General features: G+C 42.4%; 1 protein-coding gene across 2 annotated transcripts in view; it reads right to left on the reverse strand.

Moving 5' to 3' along the window:
- The window catches only part of IQCA1 (IQ motif containing with AAA domain 1), a 151252-nt gene that overhangs the window by 42366 nt on the left and 91851 nt on the right, over positions 1–17035 (reverse strand). For both annotated transcript variants that reach the window (XM_044241907.1, XM_044241906.1), the window contains exons 10-13: positions 16151–16257; positions 15884–15985; positions 7824–7891; positions 5088–5170 (exon numbers count right to left, since the gene is read on the reverse strand). In XM_044241907.1, the coding sequence (XP_044097842.1) occupies positions 5088–5170; positions 7824–7891; positions 15884–15985; positions 16151–16257 (360 nt within the window). The remainder of the gene's footprint in view (positions 1–5087; positions 5171–7823; positions 7892–15883; positions 15986–16150; positions 16258–17035) is intronic.

The raw sequence follows: 17035 nt of genomic DNA on the forward strand, positions 1-17035 counted from the left end.
AGAACGCCAGAGGCTGCAGCAAACTTCCAGGGGACAGGACAAGGGGTGAAATGATGAGGTCGTAGGAGCGCAGGGACAGCAGGGTAGCCATGCAGGAGGGCTGGCAGTCGGAGCAAGAGAGACTCGAGAGGGGCATGTGCAGAGAGGCTAGGGCAAGGCAACAGCTTCTTCTTCAGGCTCTCAGAAGAGACCACCTTGCCGACACTTCGATTTTGGACTTCTGGCCTCTGGACTGTGAGGGAATGTTTGTGACACCTGTTCCAGCAGCCCTAGCAAACTAGTACAAAAGGAGTAAAATAATGGAAGACCATGGGGACATCAAAGCAGTTAAAAAAAATGAGAAATTAAAAAAAAATTTGAGAAATAAGGATGGGATCAGCCTCTAATGTTCCATTCTACCCCCGACACAGCATTAAAAAGAGTATGGTGAGCACTGTATAATAAGTCCTAACTTCTCAAACACGTTCCTCGGGGACCAGGGGCGAGGTCCAAGGGCAGATGTTACTGATCGGTGTTTGCTTCTCCCCACCCCTCCCTGCCAAGTGCAAGGAAGCCCTGCCACCCTTACTCCAACAGGGCTGCACACGCACCGTCTCCCAACAGCGAGGATGGGCACGCGTGTTACACGGTGATGGGTCAGGAGTACGGACTGGTTCATAAACTGTATGTTGGACGCTGGCCGCCTGGCTTCCAGGATGAGGTCAGCAGAGAAACTGCTCTAGGTCGACTCCATGTGGGGAGAGCTCAGCTGAGATTGTGCAGGACGTGCCAGGTATCAGCTATTCCGAAGCTCTGGGGGTTTCATGTGTGCAGACGTGTAAGTCATACCATCTAAGATATTGAGTTTTCTCCTCTGTAGAGCAGGCTCCGAACACCAAGGGGAGTGTGGGAAACACCAGCTCTGGCCTCAGGTCAGTGTTCCCCCAAAGACATGGGGACTGAAACATGGGTGGAGTTGGATAGTTTAGCAGAATATTAATTTGTGTCTGTTCTCTCTGTATTTTGGCCTTAGGCAGTGGCCCCGCACTCATGCTTCTGTAATGTGGATTGGTGGGGGGAGGCCCCTAGAGATACCATGAAGTCACAAGCCCTCCGATTTGCAGTCCCTCTCCCTCCCCTCACGCCCCAGCCTGCCAAAGCCTGGGCAAGAATGCCACCACCAGCAATGGCGGTATATGTTCCAGATGCCCGATCTCCTACCTCACTATTTCCAGTGATTTAATGAGGCGGGTGCTGTGACTGTTGCCCTAATTGTGGAAACTGAGGCACAGAAGGATCACATAAAGGACAAGCCTCCTTCAGAAGGTGAGGGGTGGGGGAGGGGACATTCTTCCTTTCACATTTTCTTTCTCTTAAGGTGTTATTTACTCATTCTTTGATTCATTATAATTTATTTTCCAAAGTGATTTTTCTTTTTATTTCTAATATTCCTTGAGTTTTGTCCACTCATTTCTGAGTTTTTCTAATTTCCATTCTATGTATTCTTTCATTTCTTCTGTAATTCTCGTATGTTATGTTAGCTTGCTTGAACGAGTGGGTTCCATCTTTTTGTGATGTTAATTTGTTCCTTATTCTTTCTTTTTGGTAGAAACGTTGTGTGGGCTTTGATCTTGGATGTTTCCATTGCTTCATTTCATGTGAGACAGTATTTCTCTACTTTTAGAAGAAGGCTTGGCACAGGGTAGCTTTTTAAATGTCACAGAGCCCCCTCTTCTGTCGTTTCCAGATGAATTAAAAGCACAATGGTGTGCTTTTCTGAGGTGGTCACGCTTCTCCTAGTTCTGGCTGCAGCTGCTGTGTTGGTCTGCTCTACCTCCCTGTGAACGCCTGCTGGTCATTTTGGTGTTTCTTTGCTCTGTGTCCCCAGTGGCTTGTACTTTGCGATTTCAGGGGAGACCCTGTCATTTAGTTTTGGTGTAAATGTTGTCCGTAGGTTTCTGGTTTTGCTCTCTGGCTGCTCTGCCAATTTTTATGTAGGGATTTGGGACAATCCACTGTCATCTTTCAAGCTAAGAAACTTAACTGGGAAAAAAATAAGGAAACTATGGAAACGCCCTCATGGCAGTTTGACTGATTTTGTTTTAGACTGGGTCATTTTCTTTTTCTTTTTTCTTTCGATTTTTAAATTTAAGTTCTAGTTAGTTAAAACGCAGGGCAATATTGATTTCTGGAGTAGAATTTGGTGATTCCTCGCTTACATGCAACACCCAGAGCTCGTTACATCAAATGCTCTCCCATCTCCCATTTAGTCCTTCCTTCACCCACCTCTCCTCCAGCAACCCTCAGTTTGTTCTGTATCTTTGAGAGTCTCTTATGATTTGTTTCTCTCTTTTTCCTTTTCTCCCCACTTCCATTTGTTCATTTGTTCTGCTTTTTAAATATGTATGAGTGAAATCATACAGTATTTGTCCTTCTCTGACTTACTTCACTTAGCATAATACTCTCTAGCTCTATCCATGTCATTGCAAATGTCAATTTCTTTTTGATGGCTGAGTAATATTCCACTGCATATAGACTACATCTTTGTCCATTCATCAGTTGATGGAACTTGGGCTCTTTCTATAGTTTGGCTAATATTGATAAGCTGTTATAAACATCAGGGTGCATGTATATAGACCCTCCAGATCTATATTTTTGTAGCCTTTGGGTAAACACCTAGTAGTGTAATTGCTGGGTTGTAGGGTAGTTCTATTTTTAACTTTAGAGGAAGCCTCATACTGTTTTCCAGAGTGGCTGCATCAGTTTGCATTCCCAGCCACAGTGCAAGAGGGTTTCCCTTTCTCCACATCTTAATCACCATCTGTTGTTTCTTGTGTTGTTAATCTTAGCTATTCTGACAGGTGTGAGGTGGTATCTCATCATGGTTGTGATTTGCATTTCCCTGATGATAAGTGATGTTGAACATCTTTTCATGTGTCTGTTGGCCCTCTGGATGTCTTCTTCAGAGAAATGTCTATTCATTCGACTGGGTCATTTTCTTTTCTTTCTTTTATTTTTTTTTAAAGATTTTATTTATTTATTTGACACAGAGAGAGATCACAAGTAGACAGAGAGGCAGGCAGAGAGGGGGGAGGGGGAAGCAGGCGCCCTGATGAGCAGAAAGTCCGATGTGGGGCTCGATCCCAGGACCCTGGGATCATGACATGAGCCGAAGGCAGAGGCTTTTAGCCCACTGAGCCTCCCAGGCACCCCACGACTGGGTTATTTTCATGTGAGGTCTGATTGCATTCACTTTGGCCTTAGCATCATGAAGATGCTGCCTGGAAACTGACAGATTGGTGCAAAAAGTCCAAGATGGGTGAGAAATCAAACAGAAGATGAGAAATATATCCATCAGTTTATTTTTGGAGACTCCACCTTGTGCCAGGCACGTCTAAACACTAGGAATTCAGTGATGAGCAAAAATACAGGATATCAAAGGAAAAGACAGACAAGGAGAAGTCAGAGATCCCAACCACAAGGAAAGGAGCAGTGTTCTGTTAACGATGTCACATTTTCATAAGAACAGAATTAACAGAGCCAAATCAAGGGAATCCAGGAGAAAACTCTTTGGTAGTTGAACAAGAAGCACATTAAATAAATAGAAACCCAATATACATTCCAGTATATGTCCTGGTAAAATTCTTATACTGTTAGGAAATACAAATGCTTCCAAGGCCCTAAGGAACTATGGATCTATTTCAAAGGCATTAAAATAACTATTTTTTGATCAGAGGGAAATGCCTTCTTGTTCCTACAGGCCAAAATTAGGTCAGTGTGTAATATAATACAATGAAAAAGAAAGATTCCATGTTTCTACACAGATACCACAGCAAATTAAAAAGAGGGTGGGGAGAACACTTCTTTATAGAAAAATGGCACCTATTAGTCATAGAAGGGATGATAGAAACAGATCCCCCCATTTCACAGCTACCCTGGTAGGAATCGATGCAGGCAAAGAGGCTCAGTGGAGGATAAAACCTTTAAGCCAGCTGGGAATGGAATCTCCAGAGCCTGGAATAATTTCCCCCAACCCCCGGTTTTTCATTAACTAGGAAGCAGAGAGTGAAGCTTAACAGTGGAGAAGTCTGGGGAACAGCACCTTAGCCAGTGATGGTACTTAACATCCCCAGTGATGGGGCACACGTGCCCCCAGTGTTAAATACTGAGAAGGACATAACATCAGCTACATAGTCTACTTTCAGAAACATTTAACCTGAATCAAGTTAAGAGCAAACTGTCAAACCGCTTCTGAGAAGGACAGTCTGTGCGACAGCTCGGGCTCTGACAATGTCAATGGGGTGAAAGACGTTGGGTTGGAAGTTGTTCTAGATTAAAGGCATGAAAGACGACGAAACAGATTTGAACACCATAGCCAAGGTCCTTGACTGGATTTTGGATTCAGAAAGACAAAATTGTATAAAGAACATTATTAGGACAATTGGGGCAGTTGATTGCTTACTAGGTATTAAGTAAGAACATTGTAGTAATGTGTGTGATTATTCTTTTGTGGTTATGCGGGAGAATGTCTTGGCTCATGGCCGATGTGAGAAAGCGAACATTATACCTGCATTGGGGTGCTGGGATTAAGAAGAGTTTTAAGCTTTGAGTGTGTTTTCAGGTCATCATTTGTTTTTTAAAAATTGAGAGAAAACATTTGTTGGAGATAATGACAGCCTATGTCCCCCCCTCCTTCCTTCCAGCTACTTCTGTGGTGACCCTTTCTGGAGGGAATTCCTCTTGTGAGAACTGTGTGTTGTTCAAGTTCCAGGGGCTGCTCCCTTGGGGCATTTGTTTAAATCTGAAAGTATGAACACTTCTTCATTTCCTCAATTTAACTTATGCCAGACAGAATGTCCCAAGGAACATGGCTAATAGGCTCAAAACCCTGCCTCTACCACATTCGGGGAGAAAGCTGGACCTGTGAGTTCACGGCACAGACTGAATTCAAATCCATTCAGTCCAACAAAAATCTACTACGAGCCACTATGGGCCAGGTTTTGCTTTGGACAACAACACAAATGAAACCTCTTTCCAGCTGTTGGGACTTCAAAACCCAAGGAGTGACATAGGTGGGACATACATGTGTTAATTTTGGTGAGCCTTACCGATGTAATCAGAGAGGTTAACTTTCAGAGCCTGGATCAGCAGCCCTTCTTCCACCAGTTCCTTATACAGAGACTCAATGGTCCTGGTGATAAAGCAGACCAGCTATTCCATGAGCAGACACATAAAACCAGCACTTCCGTTAATCGCCACATATGCAAAGAACTTCCGCCAGATCTATTTCTAAGCACGTTGGTATGTATGCAAATAAGTTGATTTTTGGAAGCGTTTCTACCATTTGGGGGACATTCTAGGCTTTAAAAACAATACTTTTGCTCATCCACGTGTACGTCTGACGTTTCCCATTAATAAGAATTATATTCGTGGGCATCTGAGACCAGGTATAGCTCCTACAGCCTGCCCTTTCATTAGTCCTTGTGATGGCACCGATATGAATTAGAAATTGCTCAGTTATAGCAGCGCAATGGGCTCACGATTATATATTCAGTTAGCATCTGCAAGCCGTAGTAGATCATTAATCCTTTGTGAATTGATGTTTCCTTTTAACCCAATAGCATAGTAGTTCAGAAGAAATTTCTATAAAGGGGAACTAATATCTACTACAAAAGACAAAATGTCTAACGCAGTGAGTGTGATGATTTTTCTGGAAGATGTTATACTTTTCCATAGTGTTTACAGATGTCCAAACCACTCCCCTAAGGGAGCCTTGGGCATACAGCCAGCACACTGGTAATTTATACTAATTGAGGAAAAAATCAAGACAGTATCCCGCTTAATGAATGAAACTCCCAGTGAAATTAACTGGGGCTTGGCTTGTAGGAATTTAGATAGGTCAAGCTCAAATATTGAGTTTAATTCTTTGAGATGTTTTGTCTATTCCCTTTTCATTGCTGGGGCCTTGTGCTTTAGTTCTACTCTAGTCTTTAGAATGAAGGATTTTAAAAATAACTATATTTAACCAGTCTTTGTTCTATGATCCAGGTTGGTAGGATCAAGAATATCAGTTATAAAAAAAAAAAAAAAGAATATCAGTTATATTTAAGCCAGATACCATTGAGATAAATGTTAATTAAATGACCCCAGTCGTTGATTGACTGGAATTGTATTCTTTCAAATATGTTTAAATTAAAATAGCATTTAAAATTCTGCAGCGAATTAAGGAGGTTTTAATTGTAATGGGATTTGGGATAACAGTATCTGACCAGCAAGAAAGTACCAACTGTAGGTTTCTAACTAGAATACTGATTTAATATAAACATACAATATATGCATACAACTCTCAAGCACAGTTTGGGAATATACCCCTGCTAGCCAGGGGATGACTAGGAAATAACCCCGAAAAGGGGCACAATACGTGGTCTCCATTAACAAAACCCATGGGAAGAAAGGTATACTTTCAGAATGATTTCTGACATTCACTTATTAGAGACTGTATTTTTTTTTTAAGATTTTATTTATTTATTTGACAGACAGAGATCACAAGTAGGCAGAGAGGCAGGCAGAGAGAGAGGAGAAAGCAGGTTCCCCGCAGAGCAGAGAGCCTGATGTGGTACTCGATCCCAGGACCCCAGGATCATGACCTGAGCTGAAGGCAGAGGCTTTAACCCTCTGAGCCACCCAGGCGCCCCAAAGACTGTATTTTATTTTATTCTTACTTATCTATTTAATTGAAGTATAATTGACATACAATATCTTATCAGTTTCAGATGTGTATCATAATGATTCAATATTTTTATACATTACAGACTGATCCCCATGATGTCTAGTCCCCATCTGTCACAATATGAAGTCATTACAATATTATTGACTATATTCCCTGTGCTGTATATTACATCCCCATGACTTACTTATGTTATAAGAAGTTTGTTTGTTTTGATCCCCTTCCCCTATTTCACCTGTTCCCCAGGGCTCCCGCAGCTGGTGACCACTAGCTTGTTTCCTGCACCTGTTTTGTTTGGTTTATTTTGTTTTTCAGATCCTAATACATTCCTTGAAAATATTTGAAAACCTGGGTCCTATTTATTTCCAATGTTAAAGCATGGAAGGGCCATTTTAGCTTAAAAATGAGCACTGAAAATGTTTCATGAGTATCAGAGTTTGGCCAGTGGAGCTCAAGCAATGGAAATGCCCCTCAATGAGGCAAAACCCCATCCTTCCTTTCAATGAGCACTTGTGAAGTGCCAGGGCAGGGCAGAAAATGGGGACCATCTCTGCCCTCCAGGAGGGTCCATACTCCTCCAAAGTTGGATCAGGTTGCTGCTTCTTGAACACCTTCTTAAGACCCTCCACAAATTTTGGGGTGCTTGGGTGGTGTGGTCAGGTAAACATCCAACTCTTGATTTCAGCTTAGATTATGATTTCAGGGTCATGGGATTGAGCCCCACATTGGGCTCCACGCTTGGCACAGAGTCTGCTTGGGATTCTCTCTCTCTCTCCCTCTGCCCCTCCCTGTGCTTGAGCATTCTCTCTTTCTCTCAATAAATAAATAAAATCTTAAAAAAAAAAAGAACCCCACGAATTTTAAAACTTAAAAAAAGTCACATGATTTCAGAGGTGACTCCAGTGTTCATCCTTTGGCACGCATCTTTGCAGGCTAGGAGGCCACTCTTTATATAGGACTGCAGAGTGGCCCAGCACCCCCAGGGTGAAGGAGGTGTGGTGGGCAGAGAGGGGTGCTATTCCCAGGCTGGGGCCGAGGACTTTGGCTGTGACCTACCCTCTGCTCTGGAGGTGGGGGGAGCCCTCCATGTGCAGCACAAGTCTAGAGCACACCTCACCTGTCCGCTGTCAGGTCTTTGTCCTTCTTTCCTCTTTTTCCTTTTTTACCTTTCTTCCCTTTCTTTTTCTGGAAAAAAAAATGGAAATAGCCAACAATTTAGTAAAAACAAGTGAGCAACGAAGCTCTAGAATTTAGGTAGGGCAGCTGTTTTTGGTAATGGTGTCAAGGAATGGGATGGGAACGTCCATTGCGCACACTGGACGTGTGACAGCCACATTTTCTTGGATGGAGGGCTTGGCCTGGGAAACAGCAGGTTGCTTATGTGGGCATGTCCCTGAGCGAGTAGAGAGTGAGGTCATCCCTGTGAAGCCTGCACGGGGCCTGACTGCCAACAGGCACTGAGCATCCTGGCTCTCTTCTTGCGGGCTCTCAATTACAAAGGATGAGAGCACCATGTGCCCAGGCCATCAGGCTGTGCTGGTCTTTGACACCCAATCGCATGCCCTGTTAGCATCCAGCCCAGATCTGGTTCTCAGATCTGGTTCTCTGCATTCTGATCACTGTGACAGCCGGAGGAAAGTGCTTGGAATGCGATCTTTCTAAAGAACACTGTTGCTGATTGCTTCACCACTCTGTTTAAAGCATCCATCGGTACCTCCCCTTTGCACCCAGGAAGACATTAAAGTTCACCATGGTGGATGGTATTTTTCCAGCCTGGTGCTCTCCCTTTCCTGGCTCATCTTCTTTCTCAGACCTCCTCGGGCCAACCCTGCTCCCCATCATGTAGACTGACTCTTAGGCACTTTCTTACTATCTCAGCATCTATCATTCCTCCATGTCCATGTCATCGTTCACTCATTAATTTCATTTCTTTATAATTTATGCTCAATGAGTATACTCACGTCCGGGCTGATTGACTTTTGCATTTAATTTTTACATATAACCATATAACCAGTGCCCAGTTCAACATCTAGAACATGGTCCCTTCACCCCTGACCCATCTCTCATGCTGCTCTCCAGTCTGTGGGTAGCGGTTCCTCTGACTTCACAGTGGAGTCACACTGCCTGTTGGTCTACATGGAATCGTGCAATGCAAACTCCCTATATCTGGCTCCTTTCAGCCAATGTCATGATTACAAGGGTCACTTATGTGGTTGCACATAGCAATACATCATGATTTTCAGGTTTTACACATTAAAATTTTTATTTTGAGAAAATGGTAGATTCACATGTAGTCATAAGAAATAATACAGAGATCCTGCATAACTTTTACCGGGTTTCTCTCAATGGTAATGTCTTAGAACTATCCTTCTAAGGACATTGGAACCGTCAAGAAACAGAACATTTTTTTCCACCAGGATTCCTCAGGTGGCCCTTCCTTGATCGACTCACTTCCCTCCCATGGATACCCCATCTTTAACCCCTGGAAACCATGAATCTCTCTTCCATTTCTGTAATGTTGTGCTTTGGAGAATGTTGTATCAACAAAAATCACAGAGTATGTCTCTTTTAGCTTTTCACTCGTTGTAATTCTTGGGAAATTTGGCCAGTCATTGTATGTATTAATGGTTGTTCTTTTTTATTGCTGTTTTCAGTTCTGAGTTATTATGAGTTAAGGTGCCATGAATTCAGTTTTGAGTTATGAATTAAGGGTGTGTGTGTGTGTGTGTGTGTGTGTGTGTGTATGTGTGAGAGAGAGAGAGAGAGAGAGAGAGAATGAGAATGTCTTTGGTTTTCTGGGATAAATGCCCATAAGTGCAATTGCTGGGTTGTATAGTAGTTGCATATATGGTTTGCAAACAAAGGGTGAAATTGCTTTTCAGAGTGCCCATAGCATTCCACATTCCCACCAGTAATGCATGAGTGATCTAGTTCCTCCCCACCCTCTCTAGCAATCAGTATTGCCACCCTAATAAGTGTGTGGTGATTTCTCATTGTGATTTTAATTTGCATTTCCCTCATGGCTAGGGGCATCTTTCCTGTGCTCATTTACCCTCTGCATAGCCACTCAGGGAAGTGCCTCCTTGTGTCTTTTGCTCTTTCTTTCTTTCTTTTTTTTTAAAAAAAGATTTTATTTATTTATTTGACAGACAGAGATCACAAGTAGGCAGAGAGGCAGGCAGAGAGAAAGGGGTGGGGGACAGGCTCCCTGCTGAGCAGACAGCCTGATGTGGGGCTTTTGCTCATTTTCTAATCAATTGTTTTTTTAACTACAGAGTTTTGAGAGTTCTTTGTATGTTCTATGTTACTAGCTCTTCCTCAGATAATGTTGTTTGCAAATATTTTCTCCTAGTCTCTAGTTTGTCTTCTTATGCTCTTGATAGAATCTTTCATGGAGAAGTTTCTAATTTTGATGAAGTCCAAATTTTCCTTCTATGAATTCTGCTTTTGGTGATTTTTCCTAAGAACTTTGCCTTGTCTTAGATCCCAAAGATGTTCTTCTATATTTTAATAACACATTTTCCACTTAAGTGTATGATCTGGTTTGAGTTAGTTTTTGTACACTGTATGAGACTTAGGTAAAGGTTCATTTTTCTGTCTGGGGATATCTAATTGTTCCAACCCCATGTATTGTAAAGGTTATTCTTCCTTGAATTTTTGTACTTCTATCAAAAGTCAGTCAGGAATATTCGTGTTGGCTTACTTCTGGGTTGTGTTTTCTTTTTTCTTTTGATCTATGCATCTAATTCCTGTACCAATAGTTCAGTTTAATTCTATCATTGCCATATCTTTTTCTATTTGTGCAATCTGTTCTTTTTTTCTTTTCCTTTTCCTTTCCTGTATTCTTTCTGATCAATCAAGTATTTTTTATTTTCTCACTTTATGTTCACTATTACTTTTTAATATATATTTTAGTACTATTTCGAGAATTATAAAATATATTACTAACATTACAATTTACCTTAAGTTAGCACTTTATGGTGCCCCAAATGACACAATAACCTTACAAGTACATTCGCCCCTACTTAACTTATCGATTGCTGTTGTCACATATTTTATTTCTATGTTATAAATACATAAGGCTTTGTTACTATTCCTGCCTTAAAAAAACAGAATATTCTAAAAGTAGTCTTTTATATTTTCAACAGCTGATCATTCCTTCTTATGTTTCTTTGTTTCCATTTGGGATCATTTTCCTTTAACCTGAAAAATATCCTTTTACTATTTTCATATTGTGGATCTGCCACTGATAAGTTCTCTAAGATTTTGTTTGTCTGGGAGCATCTCTATTTCATTCCATTTTTGGAGGATATTTTCTCTGGATCCAGAGTTCTAGGTTGATAGCTAATTTTTCCCAATCTCTTAAGAAGCCATTCATTGCCTTCTGGCTCCATAGTTTCTGTTGGGAAAGTCAGCAGTAATTCTTATTTTTATTTTTGTTTCCTTGAAGGAGATGTGTTTTTCTTTTCTTTTTTTTAAAGATTTTATTCATTTATTTATTTGTCAGAGACAGAGAGAGCAAGTGAGTGCACAAGGAGGCAGAGGGGCAGGCATAGAGAGAGGAAGGGAAGCAGGCTCCCTGCCAAGCAAGGAGACTGATATGGGACTCGATCCCAGGATCCTGGGATCATTACCTGAGCTGAAGGCAGTGGCCTAACCGACTGAGCCACCCAGGCGTCCCAGAAATGTGTCTTAAAACAAAACAAAACAAAACAAAACAAAACAAAACAAAACAAAACAAAAACTCGTAAGATTTTGCCTTTTATCTTTGACTTTTAGCATTTTGACTATGATGTGTTGAGATGTGGTTTCTTTGTTTCACCCTACTAGACCTCACTAAGGCTCCTGAATTTGTGGCTTCATGTATTTCATCTGATTGGGAAAATTCATGGACATTACTTTTTCATATATTGCTCCTTTCCCATTCTTCTTTTCTGGGGGACTGCAAGTAGACATATAGTGCAACTATTGACCATGTCTCAAATGTCTCTTATTCTCCTTCTGTTCTTTATATTCTTCCTCTTTTTATGCTTCAGTTTAGATTTCCTTTTGGTTGGTCTTTAAACTCAACCTGTATTCTGCATGTCCATGCTATTGTTAACCAGTTCAGGGAGTTTTCAATTTCTGTTAGAATTTTCAGTTGTAGAATGTTCATTTGTTTCTTTTAAAAGTAGATTTTTTTTTTTTAAAGATTTTATTTATTTATTTGTCAGAGAGAGAGCGAGAGCGAGCACAGGCAGACAGAGTGGCAGGCAGAGGCAGAGGGAGAAGCAGACTCCCTGCAGAGCAAGGAGCCCGATGTGGGACTCGATCCCAGGACACTGGGATCATGACCTGAGCCGAAGGCAGCCGCCCAACCAACTGAGCCACCCAGGCGTCCCAAATATGGCATTCTTCCCTTTCCTACTTATAAATGCTAGCACTTTGGAATGCAAAAAATAGAGTCAGCCAAGGATTTTACACGTAAGGAACTTCCTAGCTTCTTCGAGAACTCCTATATCCTTAAAACTTCTGTGATTATGGCAGGAGAGGAACTTAGGAAACAGAGGGCCTCTGAGAGGTAGAACCTCACCCAGTGATGTGATCATGGGGACGACAGCACATCCAGAATGATCTAGCCCTGCAGATCTGGAAACTTGCCTTTGCCAGTACAGAAGCTTTGACTTGTCTTATTCTCTTCTGTACTCTGAATGCCTTGAAATATACCTGGCTGAATAAATACTTATTAAATGAAAAAAAAATTAATACAGATAGTCTGTCCCCCAAGCCTAATTTTGGATCTACGAATAGCAGGAGAATGTGGGATAGACTGTGATGTAAATTTATGAATTTAGAATGAGACATACAATTGCTAAGAGAATCAGACCCTGGACACCTCCATCTTATAGAAAAATCAACACGAAACTATAATAACTCATATGAAGTTTGCTTGGTGAATAAGGAATTAACAAGGGAGGTGGCTGGATATTGTGAATTGCTGCTGATGCTATAATGTGATATTCTGAGGCATATATTTAGCTTATAGGGATCAATCTTTTATTTATTTATTTGAGAGAGAGACAGTGAGAGAGAGCATGAGCGAGGAGAAGGTCAGAGGGAGAAGCAGACTCCCCGTGGAGCTGGGAGCCCGATGTGGGACTCGATCCCGGGACTCCAGGATCACGCCCTGAGCCGAAGGCAGTCGTCCAACCAACTGAGCCACCCAGGCGTCCCTTTAGGGATCAATCTTCATGGGAACTAGATTTGACTAATTTATTTGATATATGTATTAAGGACTTGCTTTGTGCCAGAAAGGGGTACAATGGTGAATAAGCAAAAAATACAATCATACAGTGCCTGCACTTATAGTCCTCCAGTTGGTTCGGGAAAGAAGATATCAATAAAATGTTCTCACTAGTAAATATAACATTAAAACTCTGATAAAGCATCAGGAAGACCTAGTAAACATGCCATGTATATACAGAGAAAGCAGACCTACTATGGATGGCTCAGAAGGCTTCCCTGAGGAAGAAAGGCTTGGACTGAGACCTAAAGGATGAGTAGGAGTTAACAAGGCTAGGGATTAGGGGCATGGGAGTAAAGATAGTTCTTGAGGGAGAACAGTATGTGCAAAGGCCCTGTGGTGGGAAGGAGCACAGTGGGTTCGGAGAGCAAAGAGGAAGTTCAGGATGCTAAAGTTTAGCTGGGAAGGGAGAGTGGGTGAAGAGCTTGGGGAAGAAGGCACTGGCCAGTTTAGACATGCCCTTGTAAGCCTGGCTGAAGACTGTCATCTTTGTTCTCAGAGGATTAAAATGCTATAGAACAGGCATTTTATCATTCATGGAATGATAAGATCAGATTTATATTTTGAAAGGAAGACTCAGGCTGCTGTAAAATCTCTGATCAAGTCACTTTCTCTGAAAGATGATGGAGTAATACTGCCTAACTTTATCCCTCTGAGTCCTTTCCCTCCTTTTCTACATATAGGGTAAACTACTCCCCTTCTGCTAATGGTCTTTCTGAGGATGGGATTTGGTATAGTTAATTATGTTTCAGTTAACAAAATAAACCACATTATGTCTCCAAAGTTTATGTTATTGGATTGGAATTTGGGACACTCAAAACTCCATAGTTACACAATTACCATCAATCTATTGGAGTGTGCTTAGGCACACCCACTGCATGTTAAACCAGCTTAATTTCAAGAGGGAAATTCACAGTGACCCCTCCCTGTGACATCCTGAGTCATGACATGGAACAGGCACACACCAGACTACAAGGAATGAGAGGTGGCCGTCATGTAAGAGGGTGAGGAAGCCCAGTATGATGTTAGGCCTGCATAAGGATACTTGCTGGGTAAAAGGAGAAAGACTATTTTCAGCCAGAGGGGTATGTCCACTTTTTGCCTTCATTTCCCGTTTTGTTTGCTTTAACTGCCATGATCAATCATCAAAACATCATGTTTTCATGTAGATGTGCAGACATTAATAGAGTCAATGGTGTCATCAATAAGTGTCCTCACCTACTGGTGTGAGAGAATAACCTGCAGATCACCCTCATTAGCCTTCAGTGATGTATCCTCAAGGAGGGCTATCAAAGACACTCAGGTATCGAACTGAAAAGTCAGAGTTAAACTCAATACAAAATGGATCGGGATAGCGTCATCCTAAGGGGACTGGCTGAATAGGCACTCTCGTAGTTGGATGTATGAAAAGCTCTAAGAGAGTACAGAACTGCAAGAAGGGTTGATCAGCCATGGATCCGCAAGAAAGCCATCAAAGGGGCAAAGATCGCCTCTCCACCTGCTAACACTGCCAGAGAGGAGAAGTCTGGCCTCTCCTTGGAGGATTCTGGCCCCAATGGCAGGGCTGGATCTGGAATGAAAGTGGAAGTAGAGGTCTAGGGTAGGAAAAGTAGTTCTTTCCTCCTGTGTCTCTCCTCTGCTCCCAATGACTACCACATACACAACACTTCTGACACCAGATGTGCATGGGTGGGTTTCCCCCACCAAGCAACATCGACTGTCCTACAATTTGACTCCATTCTGATACCACCTACTTAGAAATAGCACCAGATCCCACAGGCTGAGGGCCCATCCCACGTGACTACTCCTGCATCCCCCACGTCAGGCACCAGTCACAAGTCCGTGTTGTCACCTGTGTTTCTGACCCAGTGGTTGTAAACCTGAGGTTCCCATGACCCCTTCTTTGAGTTCAATTACTTTGTTACAGTGTTTCACAGAACTGAGGGAAACACTTCATGTTTACCAGTTTATTAAAGGATGTGATAAAGGTTACAGACAACAGCCAGACAGAGTGGTACTTTGGGCGAGTTCTGGGAGAGTCCTGAGTGCAGGAGTTTCTGTCCCCATGGAGTTGGGGCAATATGCCTCCTTGTTCACGCCTGTGTTCACCCTTCTGACATTATCGGGATTTCATGGAGGCTTCCTCACATAGGCACAGTCAGTTATTAACCCCCTTTCCAGCCCTTCTCCCCTTGCTAGAGGATGAGGAGTAGGGCTGAAAATTCTAAGCTTCTAATAATCATGCTTTGGTCTTCCTGGTGACTGGGCCCTAGACAAAAGCCATCCAGGAGCCCACCCAGATATGCTCCAAGTGCTCTCATGATGTAAGGATTTACAAGAGATTCGGGAGCTCTGTGCCAGGAACTGGAGGCAGGGATCTATATATTTTCTATTCTCTCACAGGGCCCAGTAAATGAACTTTGAATATTGGGATCTAATTGGCTACTCCAAAACACTGTGAGATGGATTGGTGGCAATTTAAAATTCAATTCATCTGAACCATTACTCACAAAGAACTTGCTCATTGCCACGGGCGGCCCTTACAGATCTTCCCACAGGGAGAAAGGGGCAGACATTCGGGCACATCACTGGCTCCCCTGATGGTCCTCATCCTATCTGCGGGACCTGGGTAATGCGAATCTGCAGTGAGGACATGTGGGGCAGGTTACTCTCAGACTGTTGGATGTCTCCCATTTATGAACCCATGTCCCTGAGGACTGCACGGTGGAACAAGGCACGTCCCTCCAAGGAAGGCGTTTCCCTGCGCAGCAGCCTGGGTCCCGCTGGTGTGCCAGGCAGCATCCCGGACTCAGCACTGGGACCCCAGGTGGCGCTCCTGCTGGTGATTCAAATCTGTGTCTCCCTCATCCCTCCCATGCTTACTTGTTACTCACCTTTTTACCTCCTTTCTTCTTTCCTGCTTTGACGGGATACTCCTTTTCTCTGTCCACAGCCAGTTTCAAGTTTTTTAGTTCCTGTCGCATTAGCTCATCCACCTAGATGAGTACAAAACACACCACTTTTGAGTGGCTTTGTGTGTCTCGTGTTTTCTTTGTGAAGTTTAAAAATAGTTTAAGCTCTGGGTCGGTCATGGATGGGAAATGGTAAAGAAGCCCAACGGTGGCCGCTGATGACTGTCTTTGTGCAAAGTGTGGTGTTACCTGCACTCTGATCTCTGACTCTAGTTCCTTCCGTTTCTCCTGTTTGATCAGTTCCGGGTCATAGTTCTGGGGGAAATTCCACGACTCGTCTTTATTCTTCCATAGGTCTGTGGTCCGGAAGGATCAGGAAAAGGAAAATGATTTTTTTTTCAACATGAGAAAGAACAAAAACTATGATTGCAATAAAAAACACAAGTTTAATTTTCTATTCTATTGCATGGAATACAAGTTCAAATAAAATACTCAAGCGATTATGATGGCAGAGCGACGAGACCCATGTGCTTCCTCCCCCCACCAATTTCCCAAAGGGAAAATGTTCTTGTATAATATTTTAAAAAATGAAGAACAAAACTGCTAATGTGAAAACATGAAATAAAAGTATGATACAAGTAGTATTCTTCTAATGACTAGAGCCATGTAAAAAATAATATATTAGGGGCGCCTGGGTGGCTCAGTGGGTTAAAGCCTCTGCCTTCGGCTCAGGTTATGATCCCAGGGTCCTGGGATCAAGCCCAGCGTCGGGCTGTCTGCTCTGCGGGGAACCTGCTTCCTCCTCTCTCTCTCTTTGCCTGCCTCTCTGCCTACTTGTGATTTCTTTCTCTCTGTCAAATAAATAAAAAACTTTGAAAAAAATACATTAATCGTGGGATTATATAATTAGACAAAAGTGGAATGACTATTTTTGTAGTATGTTTTATATTACTTTCAGTTTTCAAACAATTCACTAAATGTGGAAGATTTTATCGCTAGCTGAATCCACCAGCAACTGACCCCAACCCCTTGTTAAAAGACAACACTGAACATACAAGCACCCATGACTTTCCCCAGACAGCTATATTTTTAAATTACTTTTTGGATGTGTTTGAAATCATACATGTTTTACAT

This window comes from Neovison vison, chromosome 3, assembly GCF_020171115.1.
Source record: "Neovison vison isolate M4711 chromosome 3, ASM_NN_V1, whole genome shotgun sequence".
NCBI classification, from domain to species: Eukaryota; Metazoa; Chordata; class Mammalia; order Carnivora; family Mustelidae; genus Neogale; species Neogale vison.